A 14090-nucleotide genomic window follows, 5' to 3' on the forward strand; every position below is an offset into this window, starting at 1 on the left:
TCGCTTTTTGAATTGTTTCTGACGATGTTACTTTACTTTAACCGATCCGATGGATAATGGAGAATTTTCATCCAGTATGATTCACTGGAATCCCTTTTCAATGACATCTCTTTTTCTTGTCAAACACAATTTTGTTTCAGAAAAACTATTGAACCCTTTGCCCTGGGATTTTACAGATACATTTGTTCGTATTTACGGTATATGTATGATTTTTAAAAAATAATAACACTCAAAATTAGACGAGTTATACATATTTTTTCTGTTTTAAAAATCATGGGTCGGCCAGAAAAATGATGGTTCGTGCGATTACTGGCTATGTGCAAACGATGCTTTTACAATTTCACGTCGATTGGTTCGAAAAACGTGGTTTCGAGGAAAACACGTTCAAAGATTCAACTCGCCAATAACTGCATTAATTTTACGAATTCAAACGAATCCTTCTGCAGACAAAAATTGATTTTTCTGAAAATAAAACATTGGAATACTCTCTTTAATGAAACATCGTTTGGTTGTCCAAGGAAATAAGCGTTCACGTCCCACTGTGCGACACCGACGTCGTCTTCGCTATTGTCGCGGGCCATTTTGGTAGCGGTCGAGAGGTAGGGGAACGGTTTTGTTCTTCTCGCCTGGTTAATGCGCCACTCCCGCGGCAGCGAATTGCACGCGCGGAAACGAGAGAATTAAAAATGAAAATTCGTAATGCCGCCGGGGATTATGCTTCATTTCGCCGATTACTTTCCTTCTTGAAGCACGAATGCTTAATTTCCTGCTTGTCCGCGCGAACGACACGAGTGTCGCCCGAAGACATCGTCCCGCCTACGCTCCGATGATCTTTTGTGATTCTCAGACACCTTTTGATACCGTAATCGGTCTAAATACCGGTTGAATCTATCGCCATCCGACGAGCAGGATAAGTAACGTTTATACGGCCTCTTCAATTGTTGTGGACGACGTTTGTGCGTTTATGGGAAACAAGAATGTACCGCGGGTGAGCAAATTGTTGCAGCCACTTGTGCGAATCGACGAGTTTATACCGAGCCTCGAAATGTTTAGGACCATTCACTGCTTTGTTTATAAAATTTCTTGAAACATATCTTTAAAGGTACTTGTTGTAGACACGTTAGTCTTTTTATTATTCTTAGTGCAACAGATTTTGATTCTCTGGGTCAAAATGGACCCAGGCTCCGCCGGCGGAGGGTTAAGACAATTTTAAAAATTACATTTACGGGTCCAGAATTTTTATTTTTTGTGAAGAATTGATGTTTGTACGTCGCAAATGTGCATTTAGCAGCAATTTAGGCAACGCTATCCGCCATAAGGACAAAAATCGTCGACTGTGAAGAATATTCGAACACTATCGTCTATTATAAATTAAACTATCGTCTATTGTTGTGTCAATAAAAATGTTCAACTCGTACACACTCCTTCTAAATAGCTACTCTCTCTGTCCCATAATAATGGTAGCAAGTGAATATTTAAACGGTAATTATTGGCAGATGCAGCTGTAAGTGTATTGTAACGCAAAATTGCGAAGCCTTCAATAAAAATCAATGTTTCACGACTAGACTGCGGATCTCTATGCAAAATAAAAATTGCCTGCATCGATTCCAAAAAATATAAACCAAATTGCATGTTATTTTTCCCTCAATCATTTTAATAGAGGAGAAATCATATATTGGCATCTTCAATTTTAAAAATGTTGCAACAATTTTTAATTCCATCTACTCAATTTTGCTATAAATGCATAAAGATCCGCAGTCTGTTCATGACACATGTAATTTGTTTTGACATATCTTTCAATTTTTAGGTGGACCTAATTATTACGAATTATAACTATTTTTCTAATTTCATCCGCTGATCGAAATCAATTGTTTTATTTCAGTTGAATATCAAGCCATTCTAAAAGATTTAAGAAAAATTGTAAAAGTCCATGGAAAATCCGAAGTCAGAGCTGTGACAGCATTAGCGTTAACGAGCCTTTGTCCGCAAATAAACAACTTTTAGCCCATTGTTAGAACCCTGTCTACGGTACGAATATGTCTAGCAAGTTTCCAGGAAAATCGTTCGAAAGTTGCAACGTCGAAGCCATCTTTGTTCCCCATCTGGCACGCTGACAGCCACCACATCCGTCTTCGCGGTTGTAAGAAAGGAGGATATTCCGTTTACAACCGGCGGAATCTTCCACATAATTCAGTAGCAACAGCAGACTATTTTTCTCGTTCGACGGAGAACGTTCGACGAAAGTAATCGAGGAATCGAGTATCTTTGTCGAGCGGTATCGAGTTCGAAACGAGCCTCTTATCCTGTTTTACGAGCGATGCTTTACTACACGCTCGGCTGCCGGCGCGGCGCGGCGCGGCGTGGCGTCCCTCCTCGGAAATTCTCGAAAGGAACGCCATTTTGTTGGGCGCAGCGAGTTGTTCTTCCTCATGTATTAATGAACGAGCGAGGGCCTGCAGCATTTATGCACTTACGTTTCTCGCAGCATTTTTCACGCGTGAAACCTTTTCTTCGTATCATAATGCGCCCCGGGAAAAACTTCATTTGTTAACGCGGAAGAACACTTTGCCCGAAGAATGTTTCACACGACGTTTTTCAAATTGTTTACACCGGCTTCGTAAACCTATGTACAAACCTATGGGTGCTAGTCTGCGAAGGTATCGATTTAATTTTGCTCAACTCGTTCGATACCTCTTGTTTCCTTTAGAGGAAATATTCGAACAATTCAGGAGGAAAACGTCACTGATTCTTTGATTATTATGCTGTCTACTTTAAACAGCGTTGTGAACGTTCCAATCTAGTAAAGTGAATAAACATAGAAGAGTTATCTACTTAATTCTTATTTCTTGCCATCGATAAGGACAATTTTTATTTTGCATGAAGATATCGCTGTCTGGCAATAACGAGCGTGGTGCATTGAAAAATCTAATTTAATGAAATTGTTAGAATAAATTTAATCTTGGATAAATTAATTTTTAACTGAATTTGCGGGGATTTCAAGTTTAAATGTGAATCTTGAAAGAATTGAAAAACCTAAGTCTCATTTCGGACATTGCAGTTGACTGCATGTGCAACATCGCTTAAAAGTTGGTCGGTCTCGTTTCCGTGTGAGCATAGCTTAACAACGTGGCCACCCGTGAAAGTCTCGGATAAATGCTGCGTTCAGATGAGTTCGAACAGTGCTGTAGCGCGGACGAAATTCGAATCGCAGGTTCAGTGATTGGACCCAATAACTGGACCGCTTTCGAGCGTACCTATCGAGGGATCGAGCGATGATCGTGCACGATCGGATGAAAATGTCGAAGACACGAGTCGGCTCGCGCGTCTCCTACCTGGCAGCTCGTTCTAACGAATCCTCATTGGCGCCTGGACTGAAACGGGGACTGACAATGGGGCCCTGTTGTCAGGAAGGGGGCTTCCTTCAGTGGAACCTTTGTCATGGAACATACGTGGAAGCGTCCGAGCTGAGAACCCTCAAGAGAGCTCCGGTGGATGACTTGCGTCTCGCTAGCCGTTCGTCGCTACTTGAAGTCAAATTTTTTCTCTTGCGGGCAACAGCCAGCCGGCTGGCTTTCCATCATCCCTCCCTCTTTCTCTCTCTCTCTCTCTCGCTCCCTCTCACGCAACGATTGTGTGAGCCACGTTAAAATTCTTCGCTAATGGGCTGCTTACCGCTCGGATACGCGTGTTGTTTTTTCGGACGAGCCCGTGGGAGTCTCGGCCCTCATTACCCGGATAGCTTCAACCGGGAAACGTCTGTCTGATGCAAGAGGATGATTCCTTTTCCTTGAACTAGAGCTCGCTTAGCGTTCTATGCTATTCGCTGTCTGTGAATCGCGACCGAATTGGCATCTCGGAGCTTCATTCTTGGGCACGATTTCGTTCAAGACCACCTGGTCTACTGGATCAGTGAGAACAAATTATCGTGGATCTTAGATCTTACTATTATCGAAACTGCAAAGATGTGTTCGTGAGAAACCATTGAATAACTTTATTCGTTCGCGACCCTGTTATTTGTAATTGCAGCTCTTGTACCTATAAAATAGTTAAGTGCAAGGATTTATAGTGCATAAATCCAAAAGTCTAACACAGAGGATAGTGCAAGCAACCACACTACTTCATGAAATTCACCCCTGCATTGCTCGTGCGAGAATTATTTAACATATCAGCGTTCGTATGCAGTTAGACAAGGAAAATTCTGACAGGCGTTTTACGTCCATTAATGGTTAAGTAATAAGAGTAACCAGATCAATAAGAATTAATTTTTATTCCTTGGGGATCACATACCCCATGTTTAAAAAGATTTTTTAATATTTTATCTAGCACACATACTATTAAAATTTCGTTTAAAATTCTTTCAAAAAGTTTGAACTCTTTGTTGAATGGTCTCAAGAAAAGAAAAAGTATACACAGTGATTTAAATTCCTAAGTAATGGTTCCTACTATTAATCTTCGATGTCCGTTTAAACGTTTTCTTCTCATAATTCTGGTCGAACGTATTTGACAAACATCAGCGACAACTATAGAGAACAAATGATTCCCCGATAGAATAAATTGTTCTGGAGCCGGTCATTTTATCGCGCAAAGGGTGGACACACCGCACAGAAACATTCTTCGTCTATCTAGCACTTAAATTCGCACTGGTAATCAATTCGCGATCCGCTTCTGCGCCGTTGACAATGCAAAATAGCAAGATTAATTTGTCCGAAGCTGAAGCATGCAAACCAACCCCTACAGGGGCTCGGTGCGCGACGCGACGTTGACACACAGTGTAACAGTGAATGCGCGATTCCCTCGCAAATCAAGCCACAAAAGGCACGGTCGACGTTCGATAAATCCAGGCCGCGTATTACCGAATTAAAATCGTGTGTTCCTCGCAGGATTAGCGTGAGGAATCGCAGCTGGGAGGGACACACGCTGGCAGGATGGCGACGTCCGCCCAGAACACAGTCGACGATTTATTAAGCGGCCTGCACGCCTAGCTGCCGACGCCGAGCGCCGCCGTGTAAAATTAAACAGTAATTGAACAGTGATTCGTGGTGTCATTTTGTCCAAAACACTTCGCTAGGTGGGACCCCCTTCGGCGTGTACATATCGATCCCGGTAAAAAGGACGTGTGGCGGGGCAGTCTGTAATTTTCGCACCCCCCCTAAGAAGCCGTAACCCTCCGGCCGCCGAAATTACGTCCGTTTGTGAACGACTCCGCGCGCCAATCAGACGCAGCCTCATTTCGCGAGTATGAGAGCGATCGCGATAACGAGTAGTCAAGTCGATCGGTCTTTGCTGTTTCCTATAGAGGGTGGATTCGGGAATCAGCCTTCCTCCTTTTGCGACACGACGAGCCTCTTTCACCAAGAAACCCACAGATCCTGTCGGAAAGAACCGACATGAAGCAATCGCCTCTGGAAGAATGAGCTCCCGTTGTTCGCGAAAAGACATCCCTTACCGGAAAAATCACCAGGAAACATTATTTTCTATGTTCAGACAAAAATGAGGAATTGTAATTAAGAACATCTAGGTTTGTCGATATTGTACTTTAAACATTCTAACATTATTGGAGAAAGAGAGAAATTCTAAAGGATATTCCGGAGGTACAAAAGTACAAGAAATTCGAAATCCATCAATATATTGGCAATGAAACCCAAGGTTCTAAAATATTTTCAAACATGTAATAACAAGATTTTTTAACCGAGAACTTTTCCTTAATTTACAATACGCATCATGTAATTTTCTAGAACGAACCTGCGTGCTGTGTAGACTGGTTTTTATTGAAAATTTGAGAGCGGCGAAGCTGTAAGTGAAACTTCATTCGTTTTTTGGGCTCACAGAAGACGCAGCTTGGGTTTAATCGTTTCGCAGAGAAAAATGTCGGAGCCCGTGGATAGAATCGGCTGCGGGGAAGCGCAATTATATTGTCGCACGCGCGAATCGTATGCACAATTACGCGAGCAACCAGACCGGGGGTCTGCCGAAGACATTTCGATTAACTTCGCCGCGGGGTGTTCCGGCCTTTCTTTCTTCGCGTTGTCACCCCCGGACGTGTAACATGTAAAGCTTCGGAAAACGTATGACGAGGAAGACTAAATCGAGAGAATAATCGACACCTCGATTTGACCGAGGCGATGTAGAAATGATTTCGAACCGATGGCAGGTAACTTTAGTCTCGCTCACCTTTGAAAAATTACAAACAAGATCAAACAAGATCATCCAAAATTATCGAATTTCATGGGATTATCGAACATCTAGGAAGAAGATTGGCTAATTATTTACAAAATTCCTCCCCGATATTTATGAAATTTAAATATAAGGGGCTCCACCCTTCCTACTATGTACACCTCGCCCCAGTGTACACCCAGATCTAACCAAACTTCATTTAAGGGCTGCAAAAGGTGCTCCTCATCGATTTTGATGAGCTTCAAATATGTTATCTGGAGTTATCATATGGTTTTGAACAAATTCTCCCTGCACATTCCCTGTACATATTTGTACGAAAACTGCATTACACCAAACTCCGCCATTTTAAACGAATTTTAGTTAGATCTGTGTTAGGTTCCCTTGGAAGGGACTTCCCTTGGTAGGAACTCAAAAACATAGAGAAGAGTTGTTCCAAATCATGACAGCATACTTCAAGGTATGAGACTCAGAGAGGATTCCCTTTTCTAGCTAGTTACCGAAGATCGATAGGAGTCTACGAAGTCTAAATTAATTATGTTCCTGCAAATGATATAACAGATATTCGTCCGAGGCCTTTATAGAAATTGCAGGCGACTGTTGCAGCTCAACATCCCACTGTCGGATGATCAACAATCAAAAAATTGAAGAGGTATCTTAGATTCCAATCTCTGGATATCTCGAGAGCTTGAGCATTGTTACAGGAATGAATGCCGTAGGAGAGTATCCTCTCTTCTGCCTCTGCACACGACATTCGGAAGTTTCTCATTTCGTCGCGAGACTCGAAGAAATATTCTTTGTGTCCTGTCTACTCTTGGAAGAAGTCGCTTTCTTTTTCCTGCTATCCCTGCCCGCGGACTCTTTTCAACTTCCATGCCTTTGTCCCCCTCGAGATGAGAAAGCTTCTTAATACCAGAAATCAACGAGCACCTCGTCAAAGACGACGTTCCATACGGATTCTCCTTGCTCGAACGGAGCCCCTATAATACAGAGGCCTTTCGAACGGGTCTTGTGTCGGTACACGCGATTCGATCCTGCGATATGATGGTCAAACGCGTTGTCCGCGGCGAACTCAACGAGCATAACTAATTAATTCGTTCGGAACCATTCGTTCAATCAAGTAATAACAACTTCAGCACGCAACGCTTGACAGCGGCCACTGACGAACCGGTCGACTGGAGGCGGCAATTCCGTTTGATGGAGGAAACGGACCTTTCCGGTCTTCCGTTTCGAAATTTCGACGCTGGCTGCTCGATACGGTTCGGAGACACCGCTCGGCAGCTGTCAATGAGAGCACTTCGGAGCTTTTGTTAAACGCGTATGGGCGCAATTAAATAAACTTGTATCTTATTGAGAAATTTCGAGGCGAAAGCTAAATGAAATGTCAGTTCCTTCCGACGATTCGACTGCGTCCGCAAAGGACTTTATAAAATCGTTCCGCTCATTAATACATGCAAGTGAATCTCTATTTTATCCTTTGTAATCCTTTTTCATCACGATTGTTACAATTTTAGACTGGATCGTTTCGACCTCAACATCCTGAAATGTACATATTTCAGTTTCTCAATTCAACACTCTAATGTTTCCAAGTTGTGGTTAGTTTCTCGGTTACAGATTCTCCAAAGGCACATTTCAATACGATTCTTTGAATTTTTCAGAAGTAGAATTGCCAATGCGAGCAAAGTCGGCAACGAAGCACAAATGTCGTCTCTTGCTCACGCTGCGCGAAGCGGATGCGAGAATTGATTTTCAACGTTAACGAAGCTCGGTCGTAACACTTTAAAAGCCGTTTACTGCTGGGGGTAATGAAATAGAGTTCGTTCATGAAAGTTAACGAGCAGAAATAAAGCTGTGGCGAGGAAGAAATAAGTAAAACTGTACGAGAACGTGCCCGAAAATTGTCCGAAAGAAAGCGAACTCGTACAGAGTTCGTATAATCTCTGATCGCATGAGCCGGATCTCAAAGACGTCCGTCGATAATCGTGGCTGTGTTCGGGGAGCGCATCGACCATCTCCAAAATGCCGCTAATCGATATGAAAACAGTCCGCAGCGGCGGCCTTGATGGGCGCCCGTTGCGTGGGTGTGCGCGCACACAACAAACAAAACAATGGAAAAAGCGCGTGAAACAAACGGTAGAAAGAAGCTACAAAGAAATTAGGAAAGAAATAGGGGGTGGATTGCGACGGAGCCCGCGGGGGCGCAGGCAGGAACCGAGCAAGAACGAAGAGAGTTCTACGGTGAGACGGAGGGAGGAGGACGGGGGGGGGACGGCTAGATCGAGAAGCGGAAGGAGATTCACGCCGCAACGAATCGGACAGAGACGTGGAAGAAGGGTGAAGGAATGGTGGAGGGATGTGGAAGAGGAGGAGGTGAAGGAGGTGGGGTAGAAGGGAGAGGAGTGAAGAGGAGCGAAGGGATCGGAGAAGGAAGAGGAGGGCGTGGGAGTCGAGGGGAGTGGGAGTTGAAAGAAGAGGTAGAGAAAAGACGAAGAAAGCCGGCACTCCCACACAAAAATATCACCGTTAACGATTACCAACCCCTCTTTTCGCCCCGCGCTCGTTATATTGTGTCCCCGCCGCGCGCGCAAATTTAGAAACAAAAGACGGGTGGAAGGCGCGGCCTGATTGGCCGACCGGTCCGCGACTCGTCTCTCTGATTGGCCCGCGGGACCGCACCCATCCTGCAATGGCCGCTTTGTCGTTTCACGCCGCCGCTACACTCTCTCAATCTCCCTCCCTCTCTCTCTCACTCTCCCCCTCTATCACCCTATCCTTCTCTCTCTCCCTCTTTCTCTCGCTCATTCTCTTTCTCTCTCTCCCTCTAATATCGCCGTGTGTACGCGCCTGTATCTACGCTTCAGCCACGAACCTTCAACAACCCCGTGAAGCGCGACTCAACCGTACGTCCTTACCCCTTCCACCATACGGTCCCTCTTTCGTATGTTTCTCTCTTTCTCTACCACCCTTCCTTCCTCCCTCGCTCTAACCAGCACTCTGTCTTTTTTCCTCACGCGCCACGTTCCTCCACCTAACCGACCGGTCTTCGTCCCTTTCATCCCCAGCGTTTCTTCGCCACCCCTGGTGTCACTTCCTCTAGCGGTTCCTTTACCACCTTTGCTTCGCGGCCCACTACCACCCTGCAAACCCCTTTCACCACCCTCGAATTATATCAAAATATAATCAGCGGCTTGTGTGTGAGCGAGCTGGTCATTCATGTACGCGCGCGGCTGCTTTAGCGCGCGGCCGCCCTCACGTGTCGGCCTTTGCGCATTGATTAGGGGTTGATCCAAAGTTTTCCGTTTTGATGCTTTCCCAAGGTACGGACATGATATTTCGATTACTTTGTTCGATTCGTTGTCTTATTGCATGTAATGTAAAAGGTTATGAATTTATAATTGTTTGTTATTCTTCAGGGGTGATTTTGTATTGTCTGTTTGAAGTGATCGATGTTCCATGTTCTAAAGTTGTGCTGATGGAGGCTAAGGTTTTCACACAGAATGGCCCCAAAACTCACTACACCATTTTAGAATGGAACAACCCTTTCATCTTCTAAAATCTCACATTTATTAATTGATCAATTAATTCGAAGATTAACTGGTCTAGTGACTTTTGGACCACCCTGTGCTTGTTCGTATACATATTCCTAATTATAACTGTGGCAAGATGATACCTATCTTCTACTTCTTCCTGTCGCTCACAATCTTTATCGGGAAATACTGAAAAACATTTCTATTGTCGTTAGACAGTGGATTTTTATTAATTGCCAAGACAACCAAAACGTATTTGTCCACGGTTCCGCGATCAATAAAGTAATATATGAAAATGGGAGCTCGCGAAAGGATCCGCCGAATGACCGGAATTAGTAAATCCGCAGTACCTATCCACCCCCTTTTCAATTTCTCTACTCTCACTCGTCCGGATTCTCTGCAATCGCTCAAACCGCCCTTCCCGCGTCACTATCGACCCAAATTTTCTATTTTACATCCGAAACGAACCTCCACACACGGCCGACGAATTAATCCATCTATCTACCCTGTTATTCCGCCGGTCTACTAGCGATTTTTCTCCGCAGACGATCTCAATATGCGAGCTCGGACCGCGCACACATGTCGTTCGAGCGACATACAGGCGTGAAACCCGGAAGGAGAGAGAAGGAGAGAGAGATAGAGAGAGAGAGAACGAGGCCTCGGGCGGGGGTTGAAGGGTGAATCGCGATGAGAGGAAAAGGGACGGGGATGAAGGGGGTGAGGGAGGGAAGCTTGTCCCGGGTCCGCCATGCGGAAACCTATCTCAGGCTAGTACTCCACCGGTCCGCGGTAACTAACCGTCAGCCAGGAAAATTCTCCCTTTTATGGTCGCGCCTTTTGGTCCTGCCACTCTCCACCCCCGACAACATGCCACCGACGGTACCCCTACTCCCTACCCCTTTCATTTGCGACTGTTCTTTCGTCGCTTTGCACAACGATGCCGATAATTCTGCGTGATATCGCCATGGGATCGAGCGAGGCCTCGATTAAAATGGCTAGCAGCCTGTTGGATCTTGTTGCGAGTCGCATCTGGCGCAACGACGCTGCCCCTGCGCCGCCAAAACAAAATCAGGCTGGCTCTTTTCCTCAACTTTCGCGTTGACAAAGTAGAAATCTGATCGTGCATTTACGGTTGTGCGGTTTCTCTTGATCTTAGCGATCGTTTAATTACGCCGGTGACCAGATTTCGCACCCGGAACAGATTGTGTCAACGTCGCGCAATCATTATAACGTTCCTCGATCATCTCGGATCATAATATTATCCGGAAACGAAAGGGTTGGCGCGCGGAAAATAATTCATTGTATTGCCGCATAATTCCGGGGAAACGTAACTAGAACCGTCCGCTCGCTAATTGATAATAATTCCGTTTGACGAACCGGCGAGCGTTAAATCTGTTTGCAAAAAGCATCCTCGTTAATATAATTTTAGAACCGGCGTTATCGGCGACGGAACAACGGGCGCTTTAATTGCGCCGGAATATATCGAAGCTTTATATTTCCGGTGGATTTATGTAGCCCCCGCCGTGCGCGTGCGGGCGGGCGGGCGGGCGATCGTCGTGAAAAGAGCGTGTAACGTTGTTAATTCTCGTTAACGCGCAAAATTACCGGGAGCCTGAAGGGGGGCGGAGGGGGAGCAGGAAGGACGGCGGATTGCGGGTTTAATAGCGAATTATGCGTTCCGAGGCTCGCAAAATGTCCGCCAACTATTCCCCGGGCGCGAACAAAGGCTTCAACGCGGCGGGAAATGAGTCCGGCCTTTTTTTATTCGCATTATGCATCCTCCTTCGGAATTTTCGTTCGGCCGCGGCCGGCGACCCGACGCGGAAGAAATCGCATTGTCGAGGCCGGCTTAATAAGCGAACACTGCTCTCCGCGCCGTCATTCGAAACAAGCACTTTCGAACGCGCGCGATGCGATTCACCGCGGAAAATGGACCCATTTAATCGTGTCTACTTCACGATCCGCCCTCCGCCATTACGATTCGCCGGGAAATGAATTTAACAAACTGCCAAGAGCTCCGCGGTTGCGTGCCACTCTACCCTCCATTCTTCAATCTATATTTTCATCATAAATAGCGAAACGCGCGCCGTTAAATCGTACGAGAACTTTCAATTGCGCCCGTTCTGCCGCTATTCGAGCCTTTCAACCGACCAACCGCGATCGGTTCTAGTTTTTTACAATTTTTACCGGCTACTCAGTTTCCACGTTTTCAGGACTATTCGCAGTTTTCGACCCGTTTTTCGAGCCCGTTTCCCCTACTTTAAAAAGCAATGATCTAGTAAAAATTATATTTACTATTGTATTTATATTTAATATTCGCACATTTCTATCGAAACAGAATTTATTAATTGAATGAATGATTAGACATCTAGAGTTAAATTCTCAATTTTGTGATTGCGTCTTTTCAGTCTTTATTTTGATTATAAACGTTAGATCACCTTCGAATAAATGATTCAGACCGCAGCGCCGATTAGATCGACTAATAAGTTGTAGGAGCCGATTGAACGAATGAATGGTAGGAAATGGAAGAAAGTATCCTTTGACTGGTTCGATCGGTTCACGGGGGTTCGTGAGCGTGGAAACACGATACCTCTGAGTTGCGAATTTCACAAGGTGATGTTGGTGGTGGTTGTGGGTATCGGGCCTCTCTGATTCGTAGGTCGCGAGGTCGGGTTTCATAGGTCTTTTGATTTTCGCTCACCTGTATCCTGTCTTCGGGCAGATCGGTTCGGAGACTGAGCATCTCGCGAGCATAGACGTCAGGATAATGGGCCTCTTTGAACGCTGCCTCCAGCTCCTCCAGCTGTTGCGACGTGAAGATCGTCCTGGAGCAACAACCGTATGAACCTAGTTATATGCCATTACAGTTTTTCCCTTAAACCTAGCATACACTCGTAGCTGAACTGAGAAAAAGTAGCATCATCGACCGGCAAATCATTTAAATCTCGTAACTCGAAGTGTTGTTAAAAGACATCCGCAAATAATCGAATTCACAGATATCTGGAGGAGTAAGTCTCTTGTTTACTATTTATAATTATATATATTATAATGACAATATTAAAGGATAATTTTTGTTAGGCTTCTCGATTAAATAAAGAAATTGGATCAACGGAAATATTCCGCAATTTTGTGCGGGTTTAACTGAAATCTGTATTTTTGTATGCCTTTGTCCGAACCGTTAATATTTCTTACGTCCTGCGACGATCGAAACACCCGATCAAATCGATTCCACGCGATAGTTATACTTTTTTTTAACGATCATCCGAGACGACCTCCATCCGTCTGGCACGCAATTATTGGCGAACGGTGTGATCGCTTTCGGATTGTCTGTCACTTGGAAATACTCGTCAATTAGACGATGAAAAATCGGAAATGATATACAGGGTGTAGCACGCGACTGTCATCTTAACATTCTTCTCTTTCAGGCCCCTTCTTGTTAGACACAAATCGAATACTGTTCCTCGATAATCTTTAAACACACGCGTTGCCTTGGACGTTGTATCTTTGTGAAATGGCGCGAGCCGAGAGTTAATGGCGGCGGCTTGGTCGCGTGCTTCGAAAAGAGAAGAACGCGCGCGGCGCGCAGCAGCGGGTACGGTCGCGGGAATAATTCACGGTTGAGGTTCGCGTGAGATACTCACCTATGACGGCGCTTCTTCTTCTTCTTTTTGCTGAAACCGGAGAGACCGTCGACCGTGAAATCCTTTCCCGACTCTATGTTGTGCCCGACTCCTGGAACAGAGCAGTCCACATTAGCGGTTCTCTAAGTGCCATGCATGAGCATTCAGTTTCAGATAAGAACTCGTATCCTTTCGAAAGAAGGATATTCGTACACGCATTCAATCAGGCTCTCGCTTGAATTACCTAGACGAGCTAACGAAGCTCAAGTGCTGCGATTCTAATGTTTACTTTTTAACAGACCGAAGTTGCTGCGATTTGGAGAGTCTTTCTAACTTTCAAGATTAGTGCAATGACTCGGAGTCACTACTAAAAATTGCTGTACCATTAACAAGTCGCCCTCAATAACGTCATCTAATAGTTTCATTTAAGATTGCAATCTAACAGAAGATTACTATGCTTTCTTTTGTACAGCACAATTATTGAAAATCCTATTAAGAGGCTTCCGGTAGGTAAAGTGTTAAAAAAATAGGAACGATCTAATATTTACAATGTACCCTGTGTAAGTGGTGGTAAACGGATCTGGTGAATCGAGCTAAAAAGTCATCTGAGTTGTCCTGTGTACAAACCACAAACAGCTGTGGCGGCCATAGTGAACGTTAGATTTAATGGTTTTTTTTTAGTTTCACGAGCACATTATTGTCAGGATTGTAGAACTTTCCGATTAATAGCAGAACGCGGAAGCGTAAATTAATGGTATCAGTTCGTCATTGC

The 14090-nt window shown here is 44.7% G+C and overlaps 1 protein-coding gene across 4 annotated transcripts in view; it reads right to left on the bottom strand.

Moving 5' to 3' along the window:
- The window catches only part of LOC143211045 (uncharacterized), a 92202-nt gene that overhangs the window by 18409 nt on the left and 59703 nt on the right, over window positions 1-14090 (bottom strand). For 3 of the 4 annotated variants that reach the window (XM_076428451.1, XM_076428452.1, XM_076428449.1), the window contains 2 exons: window positions 13340-13430; window positions 12400-12529 (listed from right to left, as the gene is read on the bottom strand). In XM_076428451.1, the coding sequence (XP_076284566.1) occupies window positions 12400-12529; window positions 13340-13430 (221 nt within the window). The remainder of the gene's footprint in view (window positions 1-12399; window positions 12530-13339; window positions 13431-14090) is intronic. The other variant, XM_076428450.1, reaches the window with a different exon arrangement.

Source organism: Lasioglossum baleicum, chromosome 7 (assembly GCF_051020765.1).
Source record: "Lasioglossum baleicum chromosome 7, iyLasBale1, whole genome shotgun sequence".
In the NCBI taxonomy this organism is placed as follows: Eukaryota; Metazoa; Arthropoda; class Insecta; order Hymenoptera; family Halictidae; genus Lasioglossum; species Lasioglossum baleicum.